Raw genomic sequence first — 16,532 nt, forward strand, 5'->3', positions numbered from 1 at the left:
GTAGAGTGTGTTTAACAAAAATACTTTTCCTTTATATAAGGAAAAGCACTGACTGATTTATCGAGTGCCGTTGTTGTGTACCGTTGTGTTGGGGTTAATAGCCCACACCACCTCCCCTGAATAGGCCTTGGACTACTCTGCTTAGCTACCCTGAGAGAGTCAATTGCTACAATAAGGTACCTGGTTCCCAGTAAAAAGACAATTGCAGGCTTATTACGTGTGAAGTACTCACATACTTCACAACTAATTACCCCATTTCTTGTGGCCTTGAACATATCAGGGCTATTACATCGAGAACGGTTGACTGTGGGAAGAACCAGCATCTATTCCATAGGTTTCAAAAGCCGAAGATGGTAGCATAGGTTTAAAAAGCAGAAGACCTGCTATAGGCAGTGCTTAATTTGAGCTGGTGATTTCAGGGGGGGGGGGTGCATGGACACTTATTTTTGGGGGCTAGGACAAGGACTTCGTTTTCATCATCAGACTTTGGCCCAGAAAAAGAGATAGGCAGAAAAGGAGGAGGCATAAGAGAATTAATGCAAACCAGTGACACGGGGAGAAATCGGGGATGAAAAAACATGGAAGAGTGGGATAAAGAGGCAGAGCGCGTAGGGAGTTGTGTGATCAGAGAGTGCCCTGGGCAACACCAATTGTAGAGCCCCCTCGTCCGCTCTAATTGCTTATGTATTGAAAATTTGGAACCAGTGGGAGGAAGATTAGGTGAGCAAGATTAAGAAGCGCCAAAAAACAAAAATAAACAAAAGCAGGCAAGGGCGCCAGCATCCTTCAGAAAGTGTTTAAACCTCCTATTGTTGGGACTGAAGCCGTAGGAAGACCGCAGCCGGAAGCTCCAGCGCCCCTGTGGAGGTCCGCGCCCTGCGAGTGGGCCCAGCTCCCACATGCTGAAGGCCGGTAGCAGTGAAAAACTCTATAGGTTTCAAAAGCTGAAGAGTTACTACAGGTTTTAAAATATGACACGAAATAATTACAGATCTGCAAATAACATTTCTGCGTGTGATTTATGATTGGTTGAAACGCGTCTAATAAATGATAATTCTGCAATCATTTAGTGTCACAGGTAGGCTGGAAAGCTGCTATTTGTGCAGAATGGTATTAAAATTGAATCTCTACTCATTGAAATAATAGACCATTAATAACTGAGATCAATTTCAAGTCACTGTACAGGAAAATTTAATTTGGAGAATGTCATCTTTTTTATAATTAATGGGGGATGTCTTAAAGTCGTATTGCTCTGAGATTTGCAGTTGCCTGTTTACGGCATGTGCTGGGAGATGTATAGGCGCACTGCCTACTGTTTAACCATTTTGTAAAATTGTTTTCTGTCGTTCGAATTCCCTGGAACCTGGATGCTTTCGGTTTACTTGAGGATGTCACACTTTTTCAAGTATGGCTTAAATTTGGACTGCAGAAAGGGGTTGAAAGCTTCCTCTCCAAAATGATCAAAGCACATATATTCCATTACTGGCATTTTCTCTGAAGTACAGTGGAACCTCAAATAATTGAGCGCTTTTTTCTACAGGGAGAAGCTCTTGACAGGTACAGGTCTTAATATTTGGGGACCAAAACCCAATGCTGGCATCTGTCTTTGCACTAGTTTTGTCTGCTTTTCACCTGGTGTTGGCCAAAAGAGTAAATTTAATAGTAAAGACTGAGCATATTTTATATTTACATTACATTTTGTTTTAACACTACTAGTCAATAGACCTTAGAAACAGAAGTGAGTACATATAATTGAGGGGCCTGGGGTTGAAAGTGGCCCACCTCATATGTCTTAATAAAATCTTAGCACTTACCCTGCAGTCATAGATTCAAGACACTCGTTGCCTTGGCTGCTCAACTGGCTAATAATTTTAGGGTATTCTAGTTAGGGTCATACTTTAATGTTAGTACAGCAATCTTTATCGAAGGCTCGAATGCTAGTCAAACGATCATCATAATGACCTCTAAGAGTAATGCACTCCCTGATATTAGTAAGTTTAGCTATGCGATGATGTAGCCACAATAGCCCTTGTTTACATACAAAAGAAAAGGTACTAAGGGTGTGTGTATATATGTGTGTATATATATGTGTGTGTGTATATATATAATATATGTGTGTATATATGTGTGTGTGTGTATATATTTGTATATACATATATGTGTGTGTGTTAAAGCATTTGGAATTTAATGTTGTTTTCATTCGTCCCCTTTTTCTGTTTTTTCCCCGTTTCCTATTTCATTCAGTATGGTTACTTTGTGTAAAAATATTTAAGAATTACAAAAAAAAAAACAAAAAAGCAAACATCTGTATGCTGAGGTGTTACACCTATAGCAGAGCAGTATGAAGGAATCATTTTCTGAGATGAAACATTTTATTAACATCATGAAATTGCAATCACTGCTTTGACTTTTTTGTTCCCTCTAGCTGGCTGGCCACAACAGTTTGCCACGATATTGCTCTAAGGTATACACATTTAACCTACATCTACCTACCTTTCAACCCTTGTTTCTGGGTTTGTGTTTCCTATATAATGGTGTTGGTTTTTGGGGCACACCAATGGCAAATTTCCATTATTTCTAGGAAGGCAATTGAAAGCAATAGTCACACGATTCCAAGATCAACTAAAACGCGTTGTAAATTTCTAATAAAAAGTACAAATTTAAAGGATGGAAGATGTGCATAGAAATACTGATATTGGCCCAGTTTGTCATAAAATTTATTTTAGCCAAAAGTACAAAAATCATTGGATAAAAGGTTGACTTCAGTGTATGTGTTGCTTTCAGTGCCTGATTAGCACCTACCTTCTAAATCTTTATCGTCATGGGAACTGCATTGTGATTGGTTGGGATGGCGCATTCTCAGGTAGATTCTTTTTCTCATACTAGCAGTCATCCCCATCTCGATCGGTCACCACGCGGTTGCCATGTTGGTTGTGACCCAGCAGGTAGATCTTTTCTTATTAAAATTGTCTATCTTCTTGATGAATGAATGTCAAAACTCCTGAGCAGAAATAAGAAATCTAAAAGGCTTCGTTAATCCCACTCATTATCCCGCTTGGTTCTGCTTCTTTTCAGAATAGCTAAAGCCATAATCTTGCTTGGTGACCCTAGATGACAGTTAGAAACTTAGAAGTATATTGCAGCTGGAATCACAGATGCATACAGATGACATAACAAGCTTAAAAAGTCCTAATATTGGCACAAAAATGTAAACTCCTGTGAGATGGCCAGCTCTATATTGGTTCCAGCCACCGGCACGTTTTTATCTTAACAAGAGGCAAAGCCCTCAACCAAGAGAACACCTTGCAGGTCTCTGGTGGAGCAAAAATGGCCAACAGCACCTTCTTTGGAAACAGGGAGCTGTTGGACGACAATTGTGCTAGACCTGAAAATGGAAATTATGCAGCTTTTCCTATGTTCAGAGGTGAGACTGAGGTTCTCTGCTAAGGCACGTTCATGGCTGTCTCCAGACTTGATTCTGGAAAAGCATTGAAGGACCAAATGGCGGACTCCGTGAGGGTCTTTTACGAATTTCAAGTGGTGCACTCTGTGGTGGGTTTATTTTCTGTATGCACACAAAGATAATGCATAACAAAGCATGCGATCGAAGGATACTAACCATTCTTTAGTGGTAAATTTAACACAGTGCATCCCTTCTTGGCTTCCTAATTGCATTCCACATTGGGACAACAAACTTGGACTGCAACTCAAGGTGTAAATATTCCCAACTCTGTTAGTGTTGCTTTTGAAGGATGTGCTTCTTTACAGTTCATGAACTTCATATGTACTGTTTCTCCTTTTGCTGTTGCTTCTCTCTACGTGTGATTTGCCCTCTGTTCTCCTTCAGCCAATACTTGTACTGAGTCTATACTTTTTTATCTTGTTGTGTCCATCAGTATCCTCTGTGCTGTCTCGATCCTCTTTATGCTCCATTTCTCCTCTTTGACTTGTCACTCTAAGTGTGCCCTCTCATCTGGTTTCCACTTTGTCCTCTCATCCTTTGTGCTCTTTCCTCTACTGTGGTACCTCTCACCTCATTGCTTTTGCAGTCTCACTCTTTTTCATGGTTTATGGTGTCCTATTATCCTTACTGATGTCTCTTTTGTGTGTTCTCATGAGTTGTGTGGTCTCCCTTTTTTTGCTTTCCCTTATTGTCTGTGCATTTTCGCTCACTGTATATACTGCTTCTCCGCAATGTCTTTTTCTCATAATAGGGGCGATCTTTCTTCATTACCTCTCACCCGTTGCGCTTTTTCTCCATGCCTGTTCTGTTTCTCTCTCTCGTATACTCAGTCTCTTGCGTAAGGTGCATTTTATCCTATTTTCCAGACTCTCTGTATTCCACTTGTCCCTTGTGCTCTCTCACTCATCCGTTTTAATGTGTCTCGTACTGTGTATCCTCCAGGTCTTTCATAACTTGATCACCAAGTTTTGGTGCTTGCGTTCGACTCTTTAGAATTTGTCGTATGCATGTGCTAGTAGATAATTTCCAAGTCTCTTAACTCTATGCTTTTCACACACCTCCAATACCCTATGAAGAAACACAGCAAATCAATCCTCTGATTTGCTTCCAGCAAACATAGGTGTACTCTGTTGTCTACATGCTGTTTAAAGTTTGAAATCATGAAATTTCCCGTGGGACAATACTTCTCAGGCTCTACTGCTGATCTACAGCCATCCTAATGAGGAAGGTAGATGGGATCACGGAAAGACACTTGGGGTTTTAGGTACTTGGGTCTCTTCTCGGGATAAGCAGGAGACTCCCCGTGGGTAACGCTCAAATTGTGATTATTTATTTTGGGGTCTATTTGTACGAAGGCTTCTCTCGGAGTTACCTCCAATATCTGAGGCTTCCGGCCTCTGCCCCTTCTATGCTTTGACTAGCTCTAGTTTCCTCAGCCTCCCTCGACCAACTGCCTCACACTCTGTTCACCTTAGCACAATATTCTATCAGTTTCATCACAGATGCTTCACCATTGGCTGACTCTAGACCCTTGTCCACCACTGCACTGGTCAAGTCTGTCATTCAGACAGGTATTGAAACCAATAAAGGAAAGCCCTGACGTATATAGCTCTTGTTCGACACAGATTCCAATGCTGTAACAAAATCTGTAGAGAGGGAATAAAACAGAGGCGCATTGTGTACCAGTATTGTCCATATTGGGCCAGTTACTTCCTTACAAGCACTGGAATTGTTACCATCAAAAATTGTTACAATTGACACCCTCCCAAAAAAGTCATTCGTATCAGTCTTTGGGCAAAATTGCAGAAGGTGCATGATTGACTCTTTTTGCCACCAATGGTAAAGCCTCAGTACTTGCTTCCAGCCCAAAGTCTACAGCGTCTTACAAGGTATCCTTCGGTTGAGAACATCTCAATCCTAAACTTGATGCATAAGGTTCACTTCATTTCAGGATAAATTAAATTCGGGTATTGCTCAAACCCACATTAAACCCTATGCTGAAGGTAGTGTAACAGCAGGCTACCTACTTCAGTGCTAGAGATCCTTTCCTATAGTTTGAGCAGCAATACGGTTCCTGTTCTAACTAGGGTGGGATTATTCTAAAGGTCATCTAGTTGCAAAGCTACTAAAGATTTATTAATATATGACAGCCAATCTCCCTCACTCCTCCATAATTTTACATCTCTACTATAGAATTTACGTAAACGACAGCCTGAGGATTCCGTTGGAACCATATCCAATACAGCACAGGCCTTAGTGCAGTGAAATCGGAGATGTTAGCAATAAGTAGCTCCAAGTATAGGACTATTAGCGGAGTACCTGGGCCTAGCTTGAACAGAGACCTTTAGAAAGTTATTTTCTACCACGTGTAACTCAGTTAAATTGCCACTCACCCATAGCTCTGCTCAATATGTTGTGGAAGCCACCTCCATCTGTATTTAAAGCTGCAGGATGGTATTTATAGATTAACTGCATGCCTTTGTGTATTTTAATCCAAGAACAGCCATAGAGGTGTGTGATAAAGTGGCACTTGCCTTCGCTATCTGATCCTTTCACTAAAGCTGCTGTTTTACGCAATGCCCTAATAATCATACTATGTCACACATTCTGTTGGCGTACTATGAATCTCAGCAGGGTAAATCCGGGGCCCTCAGTTAAATGACATTGAATTCTAGCCTCCTGTCTGTATTTGGAGCCCTCCGTTTTTAGACCGGCATAGCTCTGGCCAGAGGCTAAGGCTCTACTCCACCAAGCTTTACATAATGGTCGATTCTACAATTCTAGACACCTTTAAATTTAATCACACTAGATCTCTTACCTGCTACTAAGGCCACTTGACGACCCCTCATCTCGAGCAGACTGGATTGAGGTAACGCGCTCTCTGCCAGAATCTCTACCCACATACTCCACAGACTCCAGACCATCCATAATGCCACCACCAAGCTCATCTTCGGCCTTGCACACCACACTGCAATCACGCCTCGCATCAGGAAACTCCATTGCCTTACCATACTACCCAGAAACGCTGCCACTTCTCATCCACACATACAAAGCACTCCACAACATAGGGCCGCCCTACCTCCACCACCGACTACACTTCTGCCAACCCATCAGACAACTGCGCTCAGCGTCGCTCTCCCTTGCAAGCACTCCCCGCACACACGGACGCAGAGCCAGTGGGCGTTCGTTTTCTCACATGGCTGCCAAGACATGGAACATCAGGGCCTCACCCTCACTCCTTGAATTCCACAAGAAGCTCAAGACCTGGCTCTTCAACTAACCCTGCTCCTACTCACCTGCTTAGTGCCTGGATCCCCTCCCAGGTGGCAAGTGCTCTTTAGAAATCCTCATAACATAATGTTCGGTTCCCTTTTATGATAGTAGGTTACACCTTGCTGGTGTTTCGATCCCTCAATTTAATTGCAGTGGGGTTGTGGCCTCCTGCCAGAGTGATGCCTTGTTTTAATGATGGTGTATTGTAGCTTGTTGCTAGGGGTCTGAGGTCCCAGGTTAATGACATTGGAGCCCCAGTCTGCTGCTGGGCTGTGAGGTTTAATACAGTGGGTTAACAGTGTCTGGGCTCCTGAGTTTAATGACCGTGTGTTTCTGGCCTACTGCTAAGGTTTAAGGCTATATCTTTTACTGAGACGGAGACCATCAGTTTATTGTACAGTTCCTCAAGAGAGCTAATGGTGAGAAGAAAAATGTATGAGTCCACAACGTCAGGAGGAGAATCCTCCTTAAGGAAAAAGACCCTCACACATCCGGCAGACTAGCTGTCATATATAGTCAGCACGTGGCCCAGATGTCAAGTTTCATCATCAGGTCTGCTCCGAATCGGGGCGGCGCTGCAATCCCCGATCGGCGACCTTAATGGCGCCTTTTAGTGGAGATCTTTATTCCTTAAATGCCGGTAGGTGAGTGCAGGTGAGGGCCCTAAAGTGAAAAAGTGTGTGTGGAAGAGGTGTGTTAAAAGTAAGTAGTGGGAATTCTAAGTAACAAAGTTTATTACATGAAAGGGGACCCACTCTTAATTAAAAACAATAACGTGCGTAATACTCCAATTAAGATGACTGTTTTACGCTATAGTAATGTGTGGTCAACATGTTTCTTGCATTGGTTAAATGTAACCGCAATTCTTCAGGACCAGGTGATTCACACACTTATTGGTAGTGGTAGCGACTAGTGGGGCACTTACCACACGTACAGCACCCTAATAAGTGGTTACTAGTGAAGGTGAGGTACAACGCCTGTAAAAGAAAAAACACAGGGGGACAAACATACATGTTAAACAACATCTTGATGACACAACTATCATAGATATCGCCTAAAAAACTGCAACCAACTGGTGTCATGCAGTGTTAATAGTAACATGGTGTTCAACAGTGTGGTGGCGCTATGTCAAAACACCCTTAAAAGTAGGCTCATGGGGATGAAGCCCATAGTGTGGTGAGTGCTCTGGCAGAATCTACAGGTTCCCCAATGATGGGGGTACACAGTGGCAACAGAACTGTGGAATCACAAGCTAATTGAAACAGTCCACTCACCCTACGGTGCAGGGCTACGATTTCCAACGAGCTGGCGCTGGATATTGACACCGAATAGTACAGTGTCCTGTTCGTACAAGGGGCGGCAACACAAGGAAAAGGAGAAAAATGCAGCCGCAAGAAGTTACTGCGAGATCAAACTACCTCCAAAGCTCAAAGGACAAGGTATGCATCTAAAGGAATGCGAAGGAGAAGGCGCTAAGACATGAAAGGAATTACTTACAGAAGTCCGCCGATCGGGACGCCTTCCCACCTACCCTAGGTCCGCGCCGACTCGGGGGACACTACTAGGATCTGGCGGGTGAAATTTGTAGCGGTCGTGCTCCAATGGGGAACGGGAACCAATTGGTTCATCGGAAGGAAAAAACTAGTATGCGGAGTGTGCTTCCGGTCGCACGAGTTCGGGAGTATGCGTGATGACGTTCAAGTGTCACTCAACGTGTCTCGTCACTAACTGGAAGTGACGACAAGGGTGCACGTAATACATCAAGTGTAGTGCGCGGGGAGCCCTTCTTGTTCGGTAAAACAATGAGGTTGTCATAGCGACACTTTGATGCTAGAGGGCGTCCCAAGTCAACCCGTATTAGCAGCTGATACAGTACTCCGCGATTCATGTGAGGCTGAGTCATGAAGTCACGGCACTAGGTTTGTAACAGCCGTGTCTCAATCACATTGTGTGTTAAGTAGTGTGATTATTCAGAACGATAGTGAAAAATATACTCTGGCAAGGAAGATCAGCCGTATGTTAACCACATGGGGTGGCACGTGGAGTGATCGTTCGGGACAGAGTCTCAAAACTATCCGGCTCAGGAATTTCTTTTTTAATCGTGACGTTAGTGTAACGCAGGGGTCCAAGTGACAGAAGGTTAATAAACTGGCCCATTATGCAGTGCCCAGGTGTGGGGGCCGTCTATCTAGCTCAGAACGTTCACTGTAAATAAACAAGTGGGGCATGATAGTTCAGTCCACTATGTCAGATATTAACGAGGCTACTCCAGGGGATGTCTTCATTCAATCCTTCAATATGGGATGATAATCTCATTACCCACCTTTGTTCTAATGTGAATAATCTAGCTTTATTGACATTTTTGAAGGATTGGAGAACTGTCCACTGTAAAGAATCTGGAGAGTGATTTTTCTCAAAGAAATGAGTAGACATCTTAGTATTCACTTTCTTACACCGGAAGTTACTCCAATGCTCAATGATTCTGATCTTTACTGGTCTCGTCGTCATCCCTATATAGGGGAGATTGCATGGGCAGGTTATCAAATAAATGCAATAGGCCGTGTTGCAGTTGGTGTGTGTTCTGCATTCCCACGTGACCCCATTGGGAAATTTGATATTCTTCGTTACTTTAGTTAGTGGGCAAACCACACAGGAACCACAAGGGTAGTGACCCATGACAGGGGGAAGGTTCCATAAAGTGGATTGTGTGGTGCTCCTTGGTCGTTTGGGTCTCGTGTGTATCAGTCTCTCCTTCAAATTAGTGGTGCGTTTGAAAGCAAAGCGGGGGTTCGTTATTGTAAGTTCCCATGTATGGAGGATACCCCAATGTCTTTTGATAATTTTCTTAAGTTGGGATGAGTTAGGAGTGTAAGTGATCACACATGTGAGGCAGTCGTCAGTTTTCTTCTCTCTCGGTTCAAGTAACCCTTCCCTATTGTTGTTACGGGCACGTTTGTAAGACCTCTTGATATCTTGTCTCTGATACCCCCTCTGGAGAAGATTGTTCGTAAGGACTCTAGACTCCTTTTTAAAGTCAGTCACAGAGCTACAATTCCTCCTGATACGGAGGAATTGACCAAAGGGTAGATTTTGTTTGAGTGCCACGGGGTGATAGCTACTAAAATGTAATAGACTATTTCTATCAGTGGACTTGCGGTGGAGTGTAGTACTCCTTTTGTGATCATCTAGTAGGATCAAGAGGTCCAAAAAGGGAAGCTGTTGGTCAGAAATGGTACTTGTAAATCTTAGATATGGATTCAAGGTGTTGATCCATTGGCAAAATTCATCACAGTGGGCCTGATCACCCTTCCAGAGGATCAGAATGTAGTCAATGAACCTCTTCCACAGTAGGATGTTGGCTCTGTAAGGGTTTGATTCATTGTGAATGGCTCGTTCTTCAAAAGCTGCCATATAGAGACAGGCCACACTAGGGGCAAAGGTACTCCCCATCGAGGTTTCCTGTATCTGATGGAATAATTGACCTTCAAACTCGAAGAAATTCTCAGTTAGAGCTAGAGATGCACACTCCATGATAAACGGGCGGGGGGTGGGTGATACCCAATCTAGCCCGCTCAGCAAATCCTCTATAACATCAAGTGTTGCCCTCTGTGGAATATTTGTATAGAGGGCCTCAACATCAAGGGTGATGAGGAAGTCAACTTCTCCCTGATGTTGAGTACCCTCTAAAAGCCTGAGTACATCAGTAGTATCTCTCAGAAATGAGGGAGTACCTTGGACCAATGGTTTGAGGAAGTAGTCGACAAACTGGGAGAGAGGTTCCAGCAGGGATCCAAATCCGGAGACAATTGGTCTCCCAGGGACCGGGTTAGTTCCCTTATGTATTTTGGGGAGGCAGTAGAAGTAAGGAATTCTAGGTTCACTAATGACTAGAAAGGTAGCCTCTTTTTTCGTAATCCAGCCCTGGGTTTCAGCATGGAAAACCATGGTCATGATCAATGTCTTGAGCCGGTTGGTGGGGTCCTCTTGGATAGGAGTATAATATTTCCTGTCACAAAGCTGTAGTTCACATTCAGTGCGGTAATCACTGGTTGACATGATTACCGTCGCGCCTCCCTTATCTGCTTGTTTAATGGTGAGGAGGGGGTCATTATTAAGTGACCGTAATGCTGCTTCTTCCTCGTTGGTGATATTATGAAAAGTAGCAGTAGGTCTGACCTGTTTCCAATCCTTAAGAACGGCCTGTTCAAAAGTTAACACCTCATTGGGGACCATCCCACTATGTGGAGTGAACGTAGAAGGTTTATGGAGGCCAGAGTCTTCACAGTGACCCCCTGGTTCGTCATGAAAATATGCCTTGAGACGTACTTTGCGAAAAAAGGCCTGGATCTCACACATTTCTTTAAAAGAATCGACCTTTGGTGTAGGTACAAAGCCTAAACCTTTTTGGAGTACTCGTCTCTCTGTGTCATCTAGGGTATGAGGAGAGAGGTTAACGACTAACGTCTCCAGTTCTTGGTTTGGCTCCTGGTCTCCATGGACGTTGAGGGTTGATCCTGCCAGTGTACTCTCTTGTCGTCTCCTCTTCTCCGCCCTCTTCCTCTGCCCCAGCCTCTGCCTAAAAAAGGGGGACCTTGCTGAAAAAAGGGGGGGGGCGGTTTATTTACAGTGAACGTTCTGAGCTTGATAGACGGCCCCCACACCTGGGCACTGCATAATGGGCCAGTTTATTAACCTTCTGTCACTTGGACCCCTGCGTTACACTAACGTCACAATTAAAAATAAGAAATTCCTGACCCGGATAGTTTTGAGACTCTGTCCCGAACGATCACTCCACGTGCCACCCCATGTGGTTAACATACGGCTGATCTTCCTTGCCAGAGTATATTTTTCACTATCGTTCTGAATAATCACACTACTTAACACACAATGTGATTGAGACACGGCTGTTACAAACCTAGTGCCGTGACTTCATGACTCAGCCTCACATGAATCGCGGAGTACTGTATCAGCTGCTAATACGGGTTGACTTGGGACGCCCTCTAGCATCAAAGTGTCGCTATGACAACCTCATTGTTTTACCGAACAAGAAGGGCTCCCCGCGCACTACACTTGATGTATTACGTGCACCCTTGTCGTCACTTCCAGTTAGTGACGAGACACGTTGATTGACACTTGAACGTCATCACGCATACTCCCGAACTCGTGCGACCGGAAGCACACTCCTCATACTAGTTTTTTCCTTCCGATGAACCAATTGGTTCCCGTTCCCCATTGGAGCACGACCGCTACAAATTTCACCCGCCAGATCCTAGTAGTGTCCCCGAGTCGGTGCGGACCTAGGGTAGGTGGGAAGGCGTCCCGATCGGCGGACTTCTGTAAGTAATTCCTTTCATGTCTTAGCGCCTTCTCCTTCGCATTCCTTTAGATGCATACCTTGTCCTTTGAGCTTTGGAGGTAGTTTGATCTCGCAGTAACTTCTTGCGGCTGCATTTTTCTCCTTTTCCTTGTGTTGCCGCCCCTTGTACGAACAGGACACTGTACTATTCGGTGTCCATATCCAGCGCCAGCTCGTTGGAAATCGTAGCCCTGCACCGTAGGGTGAGTGGACTGTTTCAATTAGCTTGTGATTCCACAGTTCTGTTGCCACTGTGTACCCCCATCATTGGGGAACCTGTAGATTCTGCCAGAGCACTCACCACACTATGGGCTTCATCCCCATGAGCCTACTTTTAAGGGTGTTTTGACATAGCGCCACCACACTGTTGAACACCATGTTACTATTAACACTGCATGACACCAGTTGGTTGCAGTTTTTTAGGCGATATCTATGATAGTTGTGTCATCAAGATGTTGTTTAACATGTATGTTTGTCCCCCTGTGTTTTTTCTTTTACAGGCGTTGTACCTCACCTTCACTAGTAACCACTTATTAGGGTGCTGTACGTGTGGTAAGTGCCCCACTAGTCGCTACCACTACCAATAAGTGTGTGAATCACCTGGTCCTGAAGAATTGCGGTTACATTTAACCAATGCAAGAAACATGTTGACCACACATTACTATAGCGTAAAACAGTCATCTTAACTGGAGTATTACGCAAGTTATTGTTTTTAATTAAGAGTGGGTCCCCTTTCATTTAATAAACTTTGTTACTTAGGATTCCCACTACTTACTTTTAACACACCTCTTCCACCACACACTTTTTCACTTTAGGGCCCTCACCTGCACTCACCTACCGGCATTTAAGGAATAAAGATCTCCACTAAAAGGCGCCACTAAGGTCGCCGATCGGGGATTGCAGCGCCGCCCCGATTCGGAGCAGACCTGATGATGAAACTTGACATCTGGGCCACGTGCTGACGATATATGACAGCTAGTCTGCCGGATGTGTGAGGGTCTTTTTCCTTAAGGAGGATTCTCCTCCTGACGTTGTGGACTCATGCATTTTTCTTCTCACCATTAGCTCTCTTGAGGAACTGCATACTTCTATATTTATTTACTCGTACCCGGGCTATGTATGCTGGACCTATTGTAAACAGCCCCTGTTCCTTCCTTTTGATTCACCATCAGTTTATTGACAGTTTATTGAATGACAGAGTCTGAGGCATCACGGAGAGAATTTGGAGATGTGGGTTCTGGGATCTTCTTGCCCTGTTGCAGGAACGTGTCTTAGGCCAACATGTGTTATTCTTTACGTAGATGTCTAAGCAACCATAAACCACCACAATATCAAGTAAAGCAAGGCTTAATTTGAGGAAAAATGCATAAATAAAATTAAATATAAATGTAGGGACCCAAAGTTTTAGTAGGCATGGCTGCCTGGTTCTGAATTCAGTTCATGGCTCTTTCTTCCACCACCGAACACTTCCTCTGGTTTTTTTTATTCTTATAGGTTCTTTTTCATTTCTGCTTTCTTTCTTTGCCTCTATTTTATATTTATATCTTTATTTCTCCCTGTGCTGCCTTTCTCTCTCTTGCTTTGGGGTAAAATCTGTGAATAATTTGTGCCAGAGTCCAGCAACCACTGGGGCAAATGAGATTGAGCAAGATTTTGCACCCAAAGGGAGAAAATGAGTGTATGGAAACTTTTCAAAGTCTACCGACACAAAACAGTACATCTAGTATTTGTCTTATTGCCTTATAACTAGCGCTTGAGATGGGATGTTTTAACAAATATTGACAAAGCCAAAATGTCTCGGACAGTTTACTCTGCCAGTGAGTTTGGTTCATACTAGCATACGCAGGCACCATTTTTTAAAAGGAATATACCGATCCAAAATGGATCGCTAATATAATTTCTGAAACCGAAGGGCTGGCAGGAATTTGCCACATGGTCCACCCCAAAAATATATAAGGATATGGAAGAGAGATCAATGGAGGGACAGGGCTAGGTGGGGGAGATAAGGGGGAAAAGTACCAAAGGGAGGGAGCAATAAGGAGGGCGTGAGAGAAGCAAAAGAGTGAGAGAACAGAACAGCAAGGTAAGAAGGACGGAAAAACAGGTGCCTCCGTGTCTAACTGCGCCTCAGTCACTCTACGTTTTTTCCTCAGAACTCAAAAGCGCCTGCCAGTAAATGGAAATAACAATAATAAAAGGATGTCGTGCGAGAGCTGCCTTTGCAAGATGCTTAAGTGCACCAGTGCGACTGATGGGACCAACTCCTGCCACCGTTTCCCTGGAAGTGGGACATGGCAAATGTCAGTCTTGACAAGCTGCAAGAAAGGAAAATGCCCAGGAGGGAAGCCACTGTCGACAAGAAGAACGGAGCAGCCAAGCGGCCTGGAAAAAAGCAAAGACTAAGCTTTAACTGGACTGTGAAGCAAAATTTGGGATATATATATTTTGTATTTACCATATGTAGTTTGTACCATATTACTTTATCATGCTGAGCTGTTTTTGCTTTTGTAAGGACTATTAACCAGTTGTACTCACTATATGGGAAAGATTACAAGGTTGTTTTGCTGATGTTTCGGTGGCGAATGGCCACAGATACATTTAACATCCTGTCGAAACATAGCCGGTGGGTAGGAAAGTGAATATTGAATTCTGTGTGCATCAGTACCCTGCTTGTGTAGATAACTTCACTTCATCCTTTCTACTCTGAAGGTGCAATTAATTAAAATGTTCTCACTTATGGATTAGGACTAAAAAAAGCTAAAGTGTGTTCAAACAGGGAGTTAGCATATTTTCTAAAAGTATACTCTGCTGTACGTGAGTGTCTTAGTGTATTTTGTGCACACTTGTAGGCTTAGTGCAGCGTCCCAATTAGCTAATTAATGCATTGTATCATTCTGTTCCCTTACATGCTGGGTGATATGGTCCAAATAAGTAAATTGTTGGTTTCGAAACCTAGAGTCTGTGTTGTAGCTTCACCACTTGACCCAATTGTAGGATCCTGGGCCAATCGCTCGCTAATCTGCAAAGCCCAAAATGTACAGACAGAAGAAAGGGCCATATAAATATGGGGCGCCCAATTTTGTTGTAAACCCTGCTTCATTATGCAGTTATGGAGCCACAAAACCGAGTCCTAATTAACAATGATAATCCTCTTAATTTATGATACATTTTAATTTCTTAATGGAGGATGAGATGAGAAGCACTTTGTTTCCTTATAATAGTCTTTGACCTTGCTGCTGTGGCAAGGACCTTTATTGTGCTACAGTACTCTTTTTTGTTCATCGGGAACGGGATATACACACACACTACCTTCAGGCATACCTTCCTAAATTTGAATGTTAAAGGTGATTTATAGAGCAAATTGACAATTCTTAATCTTCTTCTGACAGTCCGAAAGCAGGATTTTTTGGTTGTAAATGGAAATCTCAACAACATTTCTGGACAAAGAGGGAAGACACTCACTTTTCGAAACTATTGTCTGCAAGTTGGCCTGCTCAATTTTATTGCAGCCATGTTGGATGTCAGTCAGCGTGGACCAGTCATTGAGCAGCTGTACTTTACCTAGGAAGTGATTTAGTAATTATCAGTCGGAAATAGGCACGATTGCTGCCAGAGGCCACACTTTGTGTGCTAATTGAAGCGTGCGTTTATTTGCTCAAATTGGTTGGTAATTGGAGTGAACTATTCGAGTGTGGTTCCAATGTGTTTATAGCCAGAAAGTAGGCACAGCGATTGGCACCTCTTATTTTAAATGTAAGCAATTCCTTCTTAAAGAGGTGCTATTATGAAACTTCTGCTCTAGCACAAATGAAGTTATATTCGGCAGCTATCTATACCTTGTGAGAAAAGTAACATAGGATGTATTTCTGAAATATAAAATGCCTTTTTTACGCACATTTTCATTTAATTGTTCTTGTACACACATATTAGAAGATTTAAGTCTGTATATTTTACTCACTGTTCTCTATCTCATTTTTAAATGTATAACAATGATTTAAGTGTAAATAAATCCTCTACTAGTCATAACATGCACAGTAAAGAAAATCATTACATTATGTTGTCACTTCATTCCACCCGATTTAATTGAAAAACGGATATCAAGGCCATCAATTTCTAATTTGTTTCAGTTTTTTACCTGGATGTGTATAGTCTACAGAGACTTTTATTGCCTGCCTTCATTTAAAAAAATTGTGCTTCATCCTTTTTTACTTAGATTTTACTTCAGTCCATGCACGTTCGAGCATTTAAATAAAATGTACCACATGGGTTGCACTTTATCCAAGCACGGTCTACGCAGATGAGTGGTTCAACCTTGCCTTCTACAGGCTCTGTCATTACCTAGGTCCATTTTAAACTGCAGCTCACAGTAGGTTTTTTGGTCGATTCTCTGAGTGAAAGCTTTTTTCGAATGACATTTGATTCCATACTGATGATGATCAA

The 16,532-nt window shown here is 43.1% G+C and overlaps 1 protein-coding gene across 2 annotated transcripts in view; it reads left to right on the forward strand.

The window, feature by feature from the left end:
- CCDC85C (coiled-coil domain containing 85C) overlaps window positions 1-16,532 on the forward strand; it is a 288,288-nt gene that overhangs the window by 182,656 nt on the left and 89,100 nt on the right. The window contains exon 3 of one of the 2 annotated variants that reach the window (XM_085626416.1): window positions 2,426-2,464. The exons of the other annotated variant lie outside the window; for it this stretch is intronic. Within the exon in view, the coding sequence (XP_085482542.1) occupies window positions 2,426-2,464 (39 nt within the window). The remainder of the gene's footprint in view (window positions 1-2,425; window positions 2,465-16,532) is intronic. 2 annotated transcript variants of the gene reach the window in all.

Source organism: Triturus cristatus, chromosome 9 (assembly GCF_964204655.1).
Source record: "Triturus cristatus chromosome 9, aTriCri1.1, whole genome shotgun sequence".
NCBI lineage: Eukaryota > Metazoa > Chordata > Amphibia > Caudata > Salamandridae > Triturus > Triturus cristatus.